The sequence below is a fragment of the Cyberlindnera jadinii genome (genome assembly GCF_001661405.1).
Source record: "Cyberlindnera jadinii NRRL Y-1542 unplaced genomic scaffold CYBJAscaffold_13, whole genome shotgun sequence".
Classification (NCBI taxonomy): Eukaryota; Fungi; Ascomycota; class Saccharomycetes; order Phaffomycetales; family Wickerhamomycetaceae; genus Williopsis; species Williopsis jadinii.
This window is the reverse complement of record NW_017963664.1, coordinates 117,968-134,066: the sequence shown is the minus strand read 5'-3', so window position 1 is coordinate 134,066 and position 16,099 is coordinate 117,968. Positions and strand designations below refer to the sequence as shown.

The window sequence follows — 16,099 nt, the reverse complement described above, 5'->3', positions numbered from 1 at the left end:
TAAGTATATATATAAGTATTGGAGTGAATATGGGGGTGCTGTTATTGTTGTCTACCACTTGGAGTTCTCCAGCTCATCAGATTGGTGTCTCTCTTGATCTAGGAGTTTATCAAAATCTGATTGGGATGCTGAGTTTCCTTCTGGTGTGCTAGCTGAAGGTGAAGATGAGCCGATATTTGGTATGGTTGACTGACTTCTTAGACGGTCCCAACTACTGGCAGACTGCGATGACTGTGTTCCATTTTCCTCTCTGACTCTATCCCAAGCAGATGACCATTTCTTTCCCTCCTGTGCAGGCTCTGCAAAAGGATCATCATCGGTAGGTGTAACGCTTTTGAACTCATAGGTCTCATCCTGTGTCTCTGCTGGCTCGGATGGCTGTGCTGGAGGGGCAACACCTTGTTGTTGTTGTTGACGCTTTTCCAGTTCCAGTTCACGTCTTCTTTTACTCATCTCAGCCCTTGGACCACTATAGAGCCCCATAGGGTCTCTTCCAGAGTACAGAGTCTTTGTTCTGAGCTCTGCTGCTGCCTTGGATCTTGGGTCTTTCATGATATGCTCCGGACTATCCATGGTCAATTGGTAGTATAGCATCCACTTGGTGGTCTCTCCTGGCTTCAGCATACTGGCAACTTCATAGCACGCGTTGTCCTTTTGTCTCAGCTTCTCCAGCTGCCAGTTGTAGGTCTTGATTGCGAAATACGGGGAAGTCAGCATCATCGCGCCGATACCAAAGAGCATAGCAATACCAACGTTGGTCCCCTTTGTCGACCCCGTTCTGATCTTTTGGCGATAGAAGGGAATACTGGTCACCGCAAAGAAAGTACCCCAGCCCAGTCCTAGCGTGGCATACGACACCGTGGAGTATGTCTTCGCTAGTATGGATCTCTGGTCCCTTGTGAGTAGGTGGTCCTTCTCATAGAACTCGATCGCATACTGGTACGCCTGCTGAGCAACAGGATCCAGCTTCTTCTCGTCAATGGAGCCATCTGGGTTCATGGCGCCTTCTTGGATTGCAGCATTCATACTTTATATGCTAATTGGCCTGGAATTGCTGAACAAGGAACAAGTTTTGCTACCGTTTCGTCCCTCTGTATATACATCTACGGATCCAAACCCCGGGGTGGCATGCTCTATACTTCCGGGGTTGTCACGTGATGTCCTCCCCTCGGAACATATGGGATTGTGGTCACGGTGAAAGTTTCAAAGATTTGAGCCCTTTTGCTGTTTGTTTTGATGCTCTTTTGATGTAAACAAACTGAAAGTAATGTCTGAAAGTGACGGTATGTTGATGAAATGAGCTCGTAGATGTGCTGAGACTAACACCTTCCTTTTCACTTAGAGCTCTACACTCTGCGCCAGCAGTTCTTCACCGGTGAGCTGGAGGAAGTTTCCCAGATCTCCCTCGAGGACTACAACGACGAGACACAGGATCTCGCAATCGAGTATAAGCTAAGGTCGTTGATTCTACTCGGTAAGTTCAAGGAGGCTCAGGGCCTGGCCAAGGGGATCGACAATGCTGTTTTGGCCAAGACGGTCTCTCTCTATGCTGACTTTGTCCAGGGTCAAGACGTCTCCTCCAAATTTGACGCTTTGATCTCGGAGGAGAAGCGTGAATCTATTGTACAAAACTTGGGTTCTTTCTACTTGGTTAAGCAAGGACGTACAGACGAGGCCATCACTCTGCTCCAGCACCATGAGAACTCGCTGGAGGCTGTTCTGCTGCTGGTACAATTGTACCTTTCACAGGGTAAGCTTGAGCTGGCTGAGAAGGAGGTCTCTGTCGCCTCATCTTATGCGCAGGATAGCATCATCTTTAACTTGGCTGAGGCGTATGTCAACTCTGCGAAAAACGGTGAGTCGCTGAGAGGCTCCTTGTACTTCTTTGAAGAGTTGAGCCATTCGCACCCTACCGTAAAGACGCTTGTTGGCGATTTGGTGTTGAACTTCCAATTGCGTCAATTCCCTGAGGCTGATGAAGTGTTGAGAAAGATTGCTGAGACCAACGGTGCCAGTGCGGAGTTATTGGCTAATGAATACGCATATGCTCAGATCAAGGGTGATTCTACAGAGGCAAGCGACAAACTGAGCCAGCTATCCAAGCTGGATCCAAATTTCCCAACGGTATTGGACATTGACGAGAAGAACAAGTTATTCGACTCCATAGTGGAAAAGTACAACAGTCAGATCGTCAATTGAGTATTTTCAAATATATAAATGGGGTATATATGTGGATATCGCCTATTCCAAGACGTAGACGTAGTACTCAATACCCAACTTTCCAGCGTCATCTCTGATGAAGATACCTCTACCCAAGAAGTTCTTACCTTTAGCCCATGTGGCTTCAACAGCACCTTCACCAAATTGGAAGGAAGGATGGTTAGTGATGTAAGCCTCTCTGTGGTCGAATCCCTTGGCTCCACCTTGGATAACCGCAAGGGCCTTCTCATTCATGACAACAACACCATCGTACCAGATGTGAACACCAGCTCCGTTGGACTTCGATTTACCCCAGAGATCACAATCCAGGTTGGTTACCTCTGGCTTATCAGCAAAGGTTCTCAGAATGTCCCATCCCTTGGTGATCTCCAAGTCCAATGGATATGTTTCAGGGTCAACAGATTTGGCGTAACCCCCGTCAACCATCACCACGGTCTCGGTGCCCTTTGCGTTGTTAACGACGGCATCTGGCTCAGCCAGATCCAAGTGGATGAAGAAAGCTGGCTTCAGTGAAACCAGGTCAGAAGGGTTAACAGCAGACATTGTATTTAGTTCAATTGGAGTTCCAGGAGTTGCGAATGGAACAAGAAAGGCCGTCCATAAGTGGGACAATGTTGAGGTTTATATACCCGGGGGGAGCTGGCCCCCCTCGTGTCATTGTTGTTGCCCGTAACAACATCATCCGAAACATCCAGACACCAGACTTGTACGAGAAGCTTGATGGTTTAGGGCAAAGAGGGAGGCGGTGATTGGAGGAGATGGCACCATCTGGTGGGTTGTAGAGGACATTAGTGTGTGTTCTACGTTGTATGTGTTGGGTGTTGACTGGTTGTTGTGCGTGTTTTATGGCTCTAGGCCGCAATTTCACGTTGAGTTGGTTGGGCTTTCCATCTCGTGATGCACTTACACCAACATTGAAATCCCCGTCAGGAGGGAACAGAGGTGAGGAATGGGTTCGTTAGATTGGATTATACAAGCCTGGGCCCACGACGTTCAGGGGAAGACTCGAGAGTGCCATATCGTATCGTATCATGTTGTATCGTGTTGTATTGTATGTGGTGAGTAGACAGAACAAAAGAGAAGAAGATCTTTGAAAGGGTATCAATCCTCCAGCTTGATCTTACCTGATTCGATCCACGCAGGGTCCAAGAGATCATCTCTGGCATCGTACAGCAACTTGTAACTTGTCTTGATAGTACCGTCACTGACTCCTAGTTTCTCTGCGATTCTTGCCGGTGATGTGTCCGCCTTGAATAGGAGTACAGTCATGTAGATAACGGCAGCCGCAATGGTGATTGGCGATCTACCAGCCAACACACCGGTGTCCTGACACTTCTTGACAATGTACTCTGCGGCGTTGGTCAACTGCATAGAAAGACCCAAATGCGAACAGAATCTTCTGATGAGGTCCTCTGCAGACGTCTGAGAGGATTGGAAGTTCTCCTGTGTGGCAAATTGGTGGTTCTCCTTTGATTTCTCCTCCAGTATCTTCTTGATGATACCAAAGACACGGCCAATCTCCTTCTTGGGCACACGGGTCAACGTGCAAATCTCCTTGAAGGTTCTATCCACCTTGGCCTTACGACACCCAACTTTGATGACGGCAGCCATGATACTCTCCTGGCTCTTACCCTTCAGCACTTTCTCATCGTGGGTCAGCTTGTAAGCCTGTTTAGCACCATCAGCCACAATCTTCGGTAGCTGAGCAGCCTCGCACATCATCTGGATCTTCGCATACGCCGCATGCAATGCGTTGTCCTTCTTATCCACGATACTCTTGCTCTGTGCCTTGCTCAGGTCCCTACCAACCCTGGCGTTATCACCTTGCGAACTGATCATCGTGGATAGCTGGTTACCATCCAGCAACGGATTGCTGGCCTCACCAACACGCGACGGATCACCACCATTCTGGTCATCGTTCGAGAAAGTACGCCATTCAGAACGTGTATCAACAACCTTGTTGGAAAGCACAAGTCCACACAGCGCACAGACAACATCTCCTTCGGAAAACCTCTCAGCCAGCTCGGGTGGGAAAACCTTACACTCAGGACATGATAAGATGATGTTAAGATCAGGACCAGTTCTCGGAACAACCTCGGCAATCGTCATCCTGCCTTGCCTCCTTCCAACTGAAGAGAAAGAACGATGATGGCGAAGTGGCAAAGAGTTCAATGTTGTGTTGATTTTGGCGTGTGTTTTTTTTTTCTTGCCGTTTTCAGTAACACCAGTTCCGCCAAATTTGCGCAGCATGAAAAGCGAAAAAAAAAACGCCAATATCCGAATCCGGTAATTCCCGAAATAGGAAATCCAAGAAGCTCATCGCATGAAAATTTTGTGAGGCCTCGAATATTTTTTTCACCGTTTCTCTCTCTTTTATGGATCGTTTGTATACGCTCAGTAGACCAATTAAAGCACAGAGTAGTGGACCAAGATGAGACTTAAGAAGCCAGTTTCCAAGAGAGGCACCACCCGTATGAGGGAAGGTATTAAGAAGAAAGCAGCAGCCCACAGAAAGAAACAGAACAAGCTTGCTAAGAAGGACCCAACATGGAAGAGTAAGCACAAGAAGGACCCAGGTATTCCATCCAGTTTCCCATACAAGGACAGAATTGTCAATGAGATCGAGGAGACCAAGAGACAGCACGCTGAGGAAAGAGAACGCTTGAGGGAGTTGAAGAGACAGGAGAGGCTTGCTTCTGGGGAGAACGTTGGAGATGCCATGGAAGAAGATGATGATGAGAACGATAACGGTGACAGCAACGGGCTGGCCGCACTCTTGGAGAGTGCTCAACAAGCCGCTAAGGAGTATGAAGGTGAGGACAGCGATGAAGATGGCGAAGATGAGGAGGACTTGGAAGTTGTCGATTATGAAATTAGTGACGACAGCGATGACGATTCAGAACTGGACAAGTCCCGTAAGGCCTATGATAAGATCTTCAAGACCGTTGTTGAAGCATCCGATGTTGTGCTGTACGTCTTAGATGCCAGAGATCCAGAAGGTACAAGATCAAGAAAAGTTGAGCAAGCTGTCCTGCAAAGTCAAGGTAAAAGATTAATACTCATTCTGAATAAGATTGACCTGATTCCACCTGAAGTCTTGAAGAAATGGATGGACTTCCTCAAATCGTCGTTCCCAACTATCCCAGTGAAGGCATCTGGTGGTGCAACCAACAGTACTTCGTTCAACAAGAATATGACACAGGCAGTCACCACTTCGAGCTTACTCACGGCGTTGAAATCGTACGCTGCAAAATCCAACTTCAAGAGATCAATCATCGTTGGTGTGATTGGTTACCCAAACGTTGGTAAATCTTCCATCATTAATGCATTGACCTCACGCCACGGTGGCTCTTCTAAGGCATGTCCAGTTGGTAACCAAGCCGGTGTTACAACCTCGCTGAGAGAGGTCAAGATCGATGGTAAGCTTAAAGTGTTGGACTCCCCAGGTATCGTGTTCCCATCTGAGAAGAAGAAGTCCAAGGTTGACCAAGAAGCACAATTGGCTTTACTCAATGCCCTCCCTCCAAAGCAAATCACAGACCCTGTCCCTGCGATCCTGCTACTGTTGAAGAGAATTGCCAAATCCCCAGAGATGACAGAATCGTTTAAGAAGTTCTACGAGCTTCCCCCAATTCCTGATTCTGACCTTAACGAATTCTGTAAGAACTTTTTGATTCACGTTGCAAGAAAGAGAGGAAGATTGAGTAAAGGTGGTATTCCAAACTTGCACTCTGCGGGTGTCAGTGTGTTGAATGATTGGAGAGATGGTAAGATCAACGGATGGGTATTGCCAAAATCTTCGAAAGAATCTGCTGCTTCTGCAAGTGAGCACCATGCTATCAAAGGCACTGGGTCCGGTAGTGCTCCAAGTGTGGAACAGACCACGATCGTTAATGAATGGGCTAAAGAATTTGACCTCGATGGATTATTTGCTACTTTGGATAACCAGAAGGATGAAGCCATGGTTGAATGATCACATCTTGTATACTCACTTTTGTCATTAAATGATTATTATATTACATCTCAAAAGATCAAACTGTACCTTGGTTACCTGTCATATTTTGCAGTGCTTCCCCTAGAGTTGGAGCCTTGTGTGCGTTCATCCATGGCCATGCTAGTATATTGTCATAAGTGTTGAAGTTCATAAAAAACGACACTAACATCTCAGTCGGTCTTGGAGTTAGTCTCTTTCCGAACCTCTGCTGTAAATCATCTGAATCTTCGTAAAGGTCGTTATGTGACAGTAATCGATAGAGTATTAATCCAAGTGAGTAAATATCAAGGTTGACCCCTGAAACGACCAAGCTATCTGATCGTCTAGCTTCAAGAATACAGCTATGCTTGTATTTCAGGTTTCTTTGGTCATCCAAGAACAACGAATAATGCATGAGTTTGTCCCTTGCGACGGCGTGGTCAAAGGATGAAATCAGAATTTGGTTATCAGTTGATATCAGAATGTTGTTCAGACCTAAATTGCCATGAATACAGCCTGTGTGTGCTAAGAAGAAATTCAATCCTGATAGGACTTGATACGCTGCTGTAGCAAATAACTGCGTATTCTCTGGCCTTATGTGCTCCTTTATCGTATCCAGGAATTCTTCAAATGACAATGCAACTGGTTGAGAAAGGATGTAGCATGTGTTTCGTAGGGGTGTAGGTTCGAAGATGATATCATAGGTTTGGAGTAAATTTGGACTGGTGTTGCCACTGTTTCTCAAATCCATCAGCACTTTCAGCTCTCTCCCCAAAGCCTGTCCTCTGTAATCTGTATCAATTGCTCCGATTTGGTTACTAATCTCTTTGATAGTGTAGCAGCCACCTGTTCTTGCATGTTCAACTGCGTACAGTATTCCATTTGAAGTTTTGGATATGATCTTACGCAGGACAAAGTTTTGGATGCTAAAACTCCCGCTTCCCTGTGGTTGTTCTGATTGGTTATGAGTATCATTCTGAGAACCACGTATCCTTTGATCCTCCAAGCAGTATCTAAGAACAATCAGCTGTAACTGCAATGCTTGTATTTCCCCCATAGACGTGACCAGTCTCTGTTGTAGTTGGTCGTTACTCAGCCTCAAAGAATGGTCAGTTGGCTCAGACGCTGGCATTGCATTCGATGCGTTCGTGCCATTAGTGTTGTTGCTATTCTTGTTGTTGTCGTCACTTCTCGTCGGCTCATTCTGGATGGACGGACTCTCGGTCTGTATCGTGGGCAGTGGCCTTGAATTGCACGCAACACCCTCACTGTGATTATGCTGTGTATCCGTGTCGTCCCTTAACAGAACGACGGTCTCTTCATCCTCATCATCCTCATCATCCTCAGTATCCTCAGTATCCTCATCCTCCCCTTCAGTGCTCGAAGTGGCCGATCTGGCAGGCTCGCAGGGCATCCTCTCCGAGATGGTATCGCGTATTACTCCATCTTCAACAAACCTATACCGGAATGACATGCTCAGCATGCCCCTGGTCTCAATGTGCTCCTTCTCTAGCCCCATCGCCTGAAGCACCGGGTCGTCCATCTTCAGCACGCTCTGCACAGTCACCAAGTCGTCACTACTGCATCTGAGGACATACCTCGTGCCCACAGTAGAGTCAACAACCTCGATACCAACTGTGTCCTCCGTGACCTTCTGCACCTTCGCCCATATCCTCACAGGCTCCGTCTTCTTCGCCTTCTGCCCCATGTCCGTCAGCAGCACATAGTTCGTCCTAGGCGATGTGAACTGCGACTTCACCCTCAGCAGCGGCGTCTTGAATTGCACCTGCTGCAGCCATCTGGCAAACGGGTCTATGAGCCCAAGGTTCCTCTCTTCCAGTGCCCTTTTCCCCATTGTAACGACTCAATGCTCGGCACCGTTATTCGTTTCCCGTGAGCTCACTGTTTGCTCACCGTTTGCAGTTCGTGGTGCCCAGTGGAGAAAAAAATAGAACACAAACACACGAAAATACCCCCAAACAAAGGGGAGATTTGTCGAGAAAAAACATCAAAACATAAACAAAGACATAAACAAAGAGGGAGATCTCCACGGCGGCAACTCAAGCAGTGAGAAGAAGAGGCAGAAGAAGCAAGCAAAGCAAAGCCAAATGGTCACCACATCGCTCAAGTCGTTCATCAAGAGCGTGAAGTCGTCGAAGACCATAGCGGATGAGCGTTCCATCATCCAGCGTGAGTCGGCGCTGATTAGAACGGCGTTCAAGGATACACACGTTTCGCACCAGACCCGTCGTATCAACATCCAGAAGCTGTTGTACCTGTACATCCTTGGTGAGAAGACTCACTTTGGTCAGATTGAGTGTATCAAGCTGCTGGCGTCGCCGAACTTTGTGGACAAACGGTTGGGTTATTTGGCCACGATGCTGATACTGGACGAGAACCAGGAGGTGTTGACCCTGCTGACGAACTCGTTGAATAACGACATGAACCACCCTAACCAGTTCATCGTGTCGTTGGCGCTGACTACGTTGGGGAACATCTGTTCCCCGGCATTGGCAAGAGACTTGTACACTGACGTGGAGAAGGTGATTTCGGGTAACAACAACTACCTGAAGAAGAAAGCTGCTCTCGTTGCGGCTAAGATCGTGGAGAAGGATCCGGACCTTGCTGAAATTTTTGAGCCAAAGGTGAACAACTTGCTGGACTGTACGGACCACGGTGTTCTATTGGGCGCTTTGAAATTGGTGAGAAGCCTATACGAGGTTTCTCCGGATTCGAGATCTTTTCTTGTTTCAAAGATCCCGAAGGTTATCGATATCTTGAAAGGTTTGGCCAAGGATTTGAACCCAGAGTACGCCGTTTCAGGTGTTGCTGATCCGTTCCTACAAGTGTCTCTTGTGGAAACACTGCGTCTGATCTTTATCGATGAAGAACACCAGGCCCAGAGCCATAAGTTCAACGAACAATTGCACGATGTTCTGACTTCAATCACATCGTACGCAAACATATCGTCTTCTTCAAGTTCACAGGCAAAGGGATCGTCCGCGTCCGTTCTCCATGAGACGGTCAAGACTATATTCTCCATTCCAAATCTGGATCCTGCGCTGAAAGTGTTGGGAATTAACACTCTGGGCCAACTGCTAAGTACAAAGGATAACAACAACAGATATGTTGCCTTAAACACTTTCTTGACTGTGGTGGATATCGAGCCATTGGCAGTTCAAAGACATAGAGCCACAATCGTTTCATGTTTGAAAGACCAAGATATCTCCATAAAGAGAAGAGCTTTGGAATTGACTTTTTCAATATTGGACTCCAGTAACATTAGAATCTTGATCAAGGAAATCCTTTCCTTCTTGGAAAACCCTGTGAATAACGATAGGGAATTGAAAACTTATATCATCACAAACGTTACAAATATTTTGGGGCATAAAGAACTCATTCCAAACGAAAAATGGAAATTCGATACAATTGCTAAACTTTGTTACCTAGGTGGTGATTGTTTCTCTTCGACGATCGTTTCTCAGATCTTAGCTTTGGTTATGAATATCCCCAACAACGATGAATTGAAGAAATACATTATCAACAAGTTATTCAAGGAGGCATACACGGATTCCTCAAAAGATGGGTTAAACAACATCGCGGTGTATCTAGCAGGTGAATATGGTGATTTGTTACTCGGAACATCCTTGGAAGATGGTGAAAAGATAACAGACACTCTTTTAGCGGACTTTTTGGTTGGACTTTCTCATCTTCAAAACGACGACCCAGTGCTTGTATCGTTCATCCTTGCATCTGCGGTGAAGTTGTCTACACATGTTCAAGATTCTTCTGCCAGATCCAAATTGAAAAACTATATCAAGTCAAAAACCACATCGGATAACCTAGGAATTCAAATCAAGGCAACGACTTATCTGGTTTTATTTGATGAACCTGATAACATCAAAAGAGGTGTCTTGGATAGAATGCCACCTCCTGTTATCACACAAAAGGACACCGTTTCACTCACAAACAGGGCTAAGCATAACATGTTGTCCCAAGGTGACGTTGACAAACGTAGAGGATCTCTTTCAAAGACTGAAGACCTCTTGCTTGACTTGATGGATGACGATACGATTCCAGCTGACACTCAAAATATCAATGCAACTGACTTACTTGGTGATATATTCGGAAGCTCGGGACCATCGACAGCAACCCCGCCAAAGAGTTCAAGTGCCAAGAATGACATATTGGATCTATTTGGAGGCAATGCCGATAAACCTATTCAGTCTTTCCCAACTGGTGGTATTGAAGCATTCCATAACGACGTTGTAAGAGTTTGTTTCTTACCGAAAAGTATTGGAGATGGCCAAGCCATTATCGAAACCATTATTGCAAATAAAACTGCTCATCAAATCGAAGGCCTACAGCTACTCATTGCTGTTCCAAAGACTCAGAAATTGACAATGACTTCAATCTCTAACCCAGTGATCCCACCAAACTCCTTTGCTACACAGGATCTAAAGATCGTTGGTAACGCTGGTTCCAAAATCAAACTGAGGGTTAAGTTTACCTACAACTCTCAAGGTGTGGCATCTACTGAACAGTTCGACTTTGGGCAAATTACTGAAACGTTGTGATTGACATTTCTCCTACCGATTCAAAAGAAGGCAAAAATGGATCACGTTATCACCGTCCCTTTGTTCCCCATATAAGCTGTAATACTCCGATTTTGGTTACATTACTATTGTTTTCTTACAGTATACGATAAAATTTAACGTACAAACATCGATAACGTAGATACAACATCACGGGGAAGTCACACCACCATCATCTTTTTCTTCAGTGACGATCGACACCAGAGGAGACAGCTTCAGCAGCCTCATCAACCTTGTCAGCCAAGTTGTCTGTCTGGTTTGGAAGAACGTATTGGTCGGCAAGTGGCTTGAGAACAGAGTTGTAGATAACCTGGGCGCCTCCGAATTGAGGAAGTGCCAAATAGAGCAAGAACAATGTCTTGATAAACCAGTAGAATGGGATCCAGTACAAAAGCGCCTTTGACCAGAACTCGATAACGTTCAAGAAGGCAAAGACAACCCAGTACGTCAACAGCTGGGTGTCATCCTTGGAGGTGGAGGTTCTCAAGGCCAAAAGAGACAGGTATCCTGGAACGACAAACCCAGCAATGTTGGAGAGCAATTGACCAATCCCACCAAAGTTGAGGAAGATCAAGATGAAGTAAAACACACCAGCACCGACAACAGCGTAGGATCTTGGCAATTGGGTGGACGACTCGAACTGGCTAAGAATGGAGTTGCCAGCAAGTTTCTATCGGAAGCACACGCACATATCATGTTAGCATATTTCAGCTTCTCTCCTGTTTACGTGGGCCTGAAAAACAGTACCCAGATCAAAGCAGGAAACATCAAAACGAGCAACTTACATTATCGATGGACTTCAAAGAAGACTGCAATTGACCGACGAAATCAGACATGATGATTGGACTGTTCAGCTAATTGGATCAATCAGAGACGAAACAAGGGGCAAATCAAGCTAAATGTGTGAAATAGTAACCTAGGGGGAAGAGGCCGAAGGAAGAAAAAAAAATATACTCACACGGTGGAATCCATGCTCGGGATGTGTGTGCTATTTTGGAACTGGTGTCCGGGTGTATCAACACCCTTGCATCACCGAGGCAACCGGTGATGAACCACTCACTACACATGGCGTATAGCTACTTGCCTGATGCCACCTTTCAGGTGGGTGTGATGGTCTGTAGTGTGCTGTATATATATGGTTATAGACGTGTGTGTCACAGGGCTCATAGGACTGTTGAGCTTTGGCTTCGAACGAGCCCTTCTCTGTTGAACTCTGAAAACTCCAGGAAGGATCCGGGGCTCTTGGATGAGTTCTTCTTTGGAGCAAAGGCATTGTTTAGATGAAAGTTGGCATAGCTTCTTGTTCTCAAGTTCTTGAAGTCCTCGTTCGACTTGAGTGCTGGGCTCATGCTGCCAGACACTGCGCCGTCCTGTGCTTTATCCTCGTGGTTGTCCATCGTTGCAAGGGTTCCGGACTCCAGGTCTGTCTGCTCCTGTGTCGACAGCTTGAGATACCGGTAATGGTTGTACTTGGCCTTCAATTTTGATGTGATTTGCGTGAAGATAGTGGGAAAGCGTTTGAGGGAGTCTCTTTTGTACATGTAGAGATAAGCAAGCGTCAGCGCACCGAGAAACACGAACAGTAGTAAGAAGCTCCACGATCCGTGTCCGAGCTGTGACGAAAGCGACGGGTTATCAATGCCTCCGTATACAAAAGGTTTGTTCTCCTTGGAGGCCGGTGCTATTCCGACACTGATCTTATCAGAAGATGCGATCATAGAGGAGGCATACAGCAAGATCCTTCCCAGGGTCCACGATAACTCTGCACCTTTGATGCTTCCAGCAGATTGGAAGGGGATATGGGGTTTATACTCCAAGTCGGCCTCTTCAGAAGTTGAGTGTTTCTCCTCAATGCCTACACGAGGTAGGTTGAACCCCTCGTGTAATACATTGATGACCCAATTGGCCTTGAAGCATGCATCTATCAATATCGAAGTTGGAACGTTGTTATAGGCACCTTGCTCTGAGTTCTTTTGGATCTCTGACCAATCACTTTCGCAGAAGGACTTCACCTTCTCGTTGAATTGTAGGAAGTTGTACTCACCACCCATGTGAAAGACATCATTTGCTGTGTACCAATACTCAGAGATGCCAACGAATTTATCCCTTTGGAAGTCAATCTCTGGTGCATGGACGCCGTTGAACAGACATGGAGTCTCAGTACAAGGTAGATTCTTCAGCAGCAAGGGGTACGTGGTTTTCAAACAGCTCTCGTAATCACCAGAGCCTATGATCTCGTAGGAATGCTTCAAGTGGAGGAAGTCTAGCTTTGCGCCGCGTGGTAAACACGGGTCATTAACAGCCTTCGTGTTGAAATCGTCCTCATCGTTGCTGTTGTTCAGCTCAGGTAGTATATTGATCAGATTCTTCAAGTATCTCTTCCTCGCCTCGTTGGCACCAAATCCTAGCCACGTACTGACAAATACGTCCCATTGCTGAACACCACCACCAACATTCCGTAGGTACACCGTTGATATGTCATCTCTATGCTTGACGATTTCTTCCCTGGAGTACGGAACAAAGCTGATCTGGGTGGAGGCACCACCCATATCCATGAACCCGTAACTCGGGCGTAGTGAATCGTTGCTCTCTTCGCTACTCACGTCGTAATCATCCATCTGGCCCAGCAAGTAGTTCAAGCTGATCCAGCCATACAAACCTTCCGTCTCGCCATCGATGATTTGAACCTGCTCAGCACAGTTTTCCAGTAAGAACTCACTCTTCTTCCCAACCTTTTCACAGATCGTCTCGAGCAGCGTATCCCTCTTCTTCTTGGGCACCAACCTCATCCCTGCAGTTGCCAGTATAAATATAGGCGTCTCATTCCACTGTTCCTTCGGGATGATCTTCTCTGCATACTCGATCAGGTCCTCGTAGTGATCGTCCCACACTTTGTGTGGCTTGTCTGCGAACGTCGACACCCCTGGTGAGGTCTTATAGCTCCAGTCCTCCTGTTGAAACACTCTAGGCACTGAGTTCCACTGTGAAGTGTCCTCCTTGGACACTTCTGAAGGATCAGGCCACGAGTAGATCTGGATACGTGAGCCTGAGGACCCGGAATCAACCGCGATACCGTACTTGTGGCGTGTCATGTCGAATGGATCCAGCTGCTGCCTCTAATGTTCACCATCTGTCCATGAGGATAAAGAGAAGAGACACTGGGTTCTCTTCTCTCTGGCGCTGCAAGGCAGCTCAGAGGCGTGGATCAACATCCCGATCGGGCAATTCGCCCAATTGGGAAACAGATACCGGCAGAGGAGCTATGTTGACAGCGACGGTGTGCCATTGAGTGCCACTGAGTGCCAACGAAGGGGCACAGACCGCCAGTGAGCGTTGTACTTGCCGGAATACACTGGTATAACTTGTTATTACGCCCACCATGGCCCAGCGTCCATGGGAGCCCACCATCGAAGACAGCACTCACACCTGCACACCACAATACACCCCAACACCTCGCTCACACCCGCACACCTCACTCACACCCGCACACCACCGTTTACACCCGCACACCACGCTCCTGTCAGCAGCACCCCCAACAGCAGAAACCCACACCAACACCGTACACGCTACACCCGTACAACCTCTGTGCACATCGCTAACCACCCACCACACCCAAACAACGGCCAAACAATGCTAACACCACCGCCAATTGGCCCGTCTACCCTCCTCAGCCACAACGTGTTGCAACCGCACATCACCACACTGTGTTTCGTCATCGGTACGCGCCGCATCAACGCATGCCCTCGACGAGTCCGCCGACCGGGCCTGCTTCAGTTTTTTTTTCAGGCCCTGTGGCCTGAGTCATAAGTGAAATGTCTCGTGGAGCTGATGTTGTTCAGTTTCTCTCTGTTTCCATTGCAAGAGTAAGGACACTTTGTAGAACAATGTCGAGTGTTTCGTTATCGTCGTCGTTCCAGTCGCAAGGCTGGGTTGTGCAGAAGTTTGGAGGCACGTCAGTTGGAAAGTTCAGCGAGCAGATTACCGATGAGATTGTCAGCGTGTATTCCAAGACGAACAGAGTAGCGGTTGTTTGCTCAGCGCGCTCGTCAAAGACCAAGAGTGAGGGCACCACGTCGAGGCTGCTGAGGGCTGCGGACCTGGCGTCCATCGACGGCGACTACCAGGGAGTGCTGGAGCTGGTGAGAGAGGACCACCTGAGCAATGCGAAGGCGCTGGTGAAGTCCCCAGAGTTGCTGGCGCAGCTGCTGAAGGATACGAATTTTGAGTGTGACCAGGTGTTGAAGCTGTTGCATGCTTCGCAGATCATTGGTGAGATCTCTCCTCGTACGCTGGACTCCATCATGAGCGCCGGTGAGAAGCTCAGCTGTCTCTTCATGACCGCTCTGTTCAACGACCACGGAATCAAGGCCAAATACTTTTGTTTTTGGGGTCTCGTTGCTCCAGGGCTGGATCTGTCCAAGTCCGGGTTTGACGACTCCTTCTACAAGAACCTGAGCCAGTCGCTGGCTGAGAAGATCATGGAGTTGGAAAATGACGACATCGTGCCAGTGTTTACAGGTTACTTTGGTATTGTGCCTGGTGGGTTGTTGAACGGTGTTGGACGTGGTTACACGGACCTGTGTGCTGCGTTGATTGCCGTTGGTATCAACGCTGATGAGCTGCAAGTCTGGAAAGAAGTTGACGGTATCTTCACAGCAGACCCACGTAAAGTGGCCACTGCTCGTCTCCTACCTTCTGTCACCCCAGAGGAGGCTGCAGAGTTGACATACTACGGCTCTGAGGTTATCCATCCATTCACAATGGAGCAAGTCATCAAGGCAAAGATCCCAATCAGAATCAAGAACGTTGAGAACCCGACAGGTGACGGCACAATCATCTACCCTGATGACGTTGGCCGTAAAGGTGAAGAGACTCCATTGCATCCACCTCAGATCGTGGCACAACAGGCCACTGCCTTCTTAAAGAAGAAGGCTGCCACGGCGATCACTGCAAAGCACGATATCATCGTGTTGAACGTACACTCAAATAAGAAGACGCTGTCTCATGGATTCCTCGCACAGATCTTTTCCACTTTGGACGAGTATAAGTTGGTTGTTGATTTGATCTCAACGTCTGAAGTGCACGTTTCAATGGCTTTACAGCACTCTGATGATGAAGCTTCCAATAGGGACCTGAGAGATGCCGTGCAAGAGTTGAAAAAACTAGGTACCGTTGACGTTACGAGAAACATGTCCATCGTTTCATTGGTTGGTAAGCATATGAAGCAGTTCATTGGTGTTGCTTCCACGATGTTCTCTACACTTGCTGAACAAGGTATCAACATTGAGATGATTTCTCAAGGTGCCAATGA

At 47.3% G+C, this 16,099-nt stretch overlaps 10 protein-coding genes across 10 annotated transcripts in view; 4 read left to right on the top strand and 6 right to left on the bottom strand.

Annotated features, from left to right (window-relative positions):
* Positions 1-51: 51 nt before the first annotated feature.
* On the bottom strand, positions 52-999 carry RCI37 (Rci37p; the record flags this gene model as incomplete). The annotated part of the gene is made up of 1 exon (XM_020212933.1): positions 52-999. One exon carries the CDS (start codon positions 997-999, stop codon positions 52-54), a length of 948 nt encoding a protein of 315 aa, XP_020068945.1.
* Positions 1,000-1,267: 268 nt separating this feature from the next.
* SEC28 (coatomer subunit epsilon) lies at positions 1,268-2,199 on the top strand (the record flags this gene model as incomplete). The annotated part of the gene is made up of 2 exons (XM_020216597.1): positions 1,268-1,283; positions 1,343-2,199. 2 exons carry the CDS (start codon positions 1,268-1,270, stop codon positions 2,197-2,199), a joined length of 873 nt encoding a protein of 290 aa, XP_020068944.1.
* Positions 2,200-2,241: 42 nt separating this feature from the next.
* CYBJADRAFT_174560 (DUF3237 domain-containing protein) lies at positions 2,242-2,763 on the bottom strand (the record flags this gene model as incomplete). Its single annotated transcript, XM_020216596.1, has 1 exon — positions 2,242-2,763. The coding sequence occupies one exon, from the start codon at positions 2,761-2,763 to the stop codon at positions 2,242-2,244; it is 522 nt and encodes a 173-aa protein (XP_020068943.1).
* Positions 2,764-3,308: 545 nt separating this feature from the next.
* On the bottom strand, positions 3,309-4,907 carry SUA7 (transcription factor TFIIB). Its single transcript, XM_020215572.1, has one exon. The coding sequence runs from the start codon at positions 4,468-4,470 to the stop codon at positions 3,322-3,324; it is 1,149 nt and encodes a 382-aa protein (XP_020068942.1). The 5' UTR covers positions 4,471-4,907; the 3' UTR covers positions 3,309-3,321.
* NUG1 (RNA-binding GTPase NUG1) lies at positions 4,584-6,222 on the top strand. The gene has a single exon (XM_020217604.1). It carries the CDS (start codon positions 4,652-4,654, stop codon positions 6,191-6,193), a length of 1,542 nt encoding a protein of 513 aa, XP_020068941.1. The 5' UTR covers positions 4,584-4,651; the 3' UTR covers positions 6,194-6,222.
* A 29-nt stretch (positions 6,223-6,251) lies between these two features.
* On the bottom strand, positions 6,252-8,048 carry CYBJADRAFT_174557 (kinase-like protein; the record flags this gene model as incomplete). The annotated part of the gene is made up of 1 exon (XM_020216595.1): positions 6,252-8,048. The coding sequence occupies one exon, from the start codon at positions 8,046-8,048 to the stop codon at positions 6,252-6,254; it is 1,797 nt and encodes a 598-aa protein (XP_020068940.1).
* Positions 8,049-8,301: 253 nt separating this feature from the next.
* Positions 8,302-10,770, top strand: APL4 (AP-1 complex subunit gamma; the record flags this gene model as incomplete). Its single annotated transcript, XM_020212921.1, has 1 exon — positions 8,302-10,770. The coding sequence occupies one exon, from the start codon at positions 8,302-8,304 to the stop codon at positions 10,768-10,770; it is 2,469 nt and encodes an 822-aa protein (XP_020068939.1).
* Positions 10,771-10,972: 202 nt separating this feature from the next.
* On the bottom strand, positions 10,973-11,624 carry YOP1 (Yop1p; the record flags this gene model as incomplete). Its single annotated transcript, XM_020216594.1, has 2 exons — positions 10,973-11,458; positions 11,574-11,624. 2 exons carry the CDS (start codon positions 11,622-11,624, stop codon positions 10,973-10,975), a joined length of 537 nt encoding a protein of 178 aa, XP_020068938.1.
* A 573-nt stretch (positions 11,625-12,197) lies between these two features.
* YND1 (apyrase) lies at positions 12,198-13,865 on the bottom strand (the record flags this gene model as incomplete). The annotated part of the gene is made up of 1 exon (XM_020212193.1): positions 12,198-13,865. A coding segment is annotated over one exon (1,668 nt), but the record flags the coding sequence as incomplete, so codon positions are not given.
* Positions 13,866-14,672: 807 nt separating this feature from the next.
* Positions 14,673-16,099, top strand: part of HOM3 (aspartate kinase) — a gene marked incomplete at both ends in the record, with an annotated part of 2,202 nt that continues 775 nt past the window's right edge. Inside the window, one exon of the mRNA XM_020216922.1 lies at positions 14,673-16,089. Within this exon, the coding sequence (XP_020068936.1) occupies positions 14,673-16,089 (1,417 nt within the window). The remainder of the gene's footprint in view (positions 16,090-16,099) is intronic.

What these genes read in the sequence shown, in the direction of transcription:
- NUG1 (XM_020217604.1), top strand. Translation starts at nt 4,652, where the DNA reads ATGAGACTTAAGAAGCCAGTTTCCAAGAGAGGCACCACCCGTATGAGG.
- SUA7 (XM_020215572.1), bottom strand. Translation starts at nt 4,470, where the DNA reads ATGCTGCGCAAATTTGGCGGAACTGGTGTTACTGAAAACGGCAAGAAA.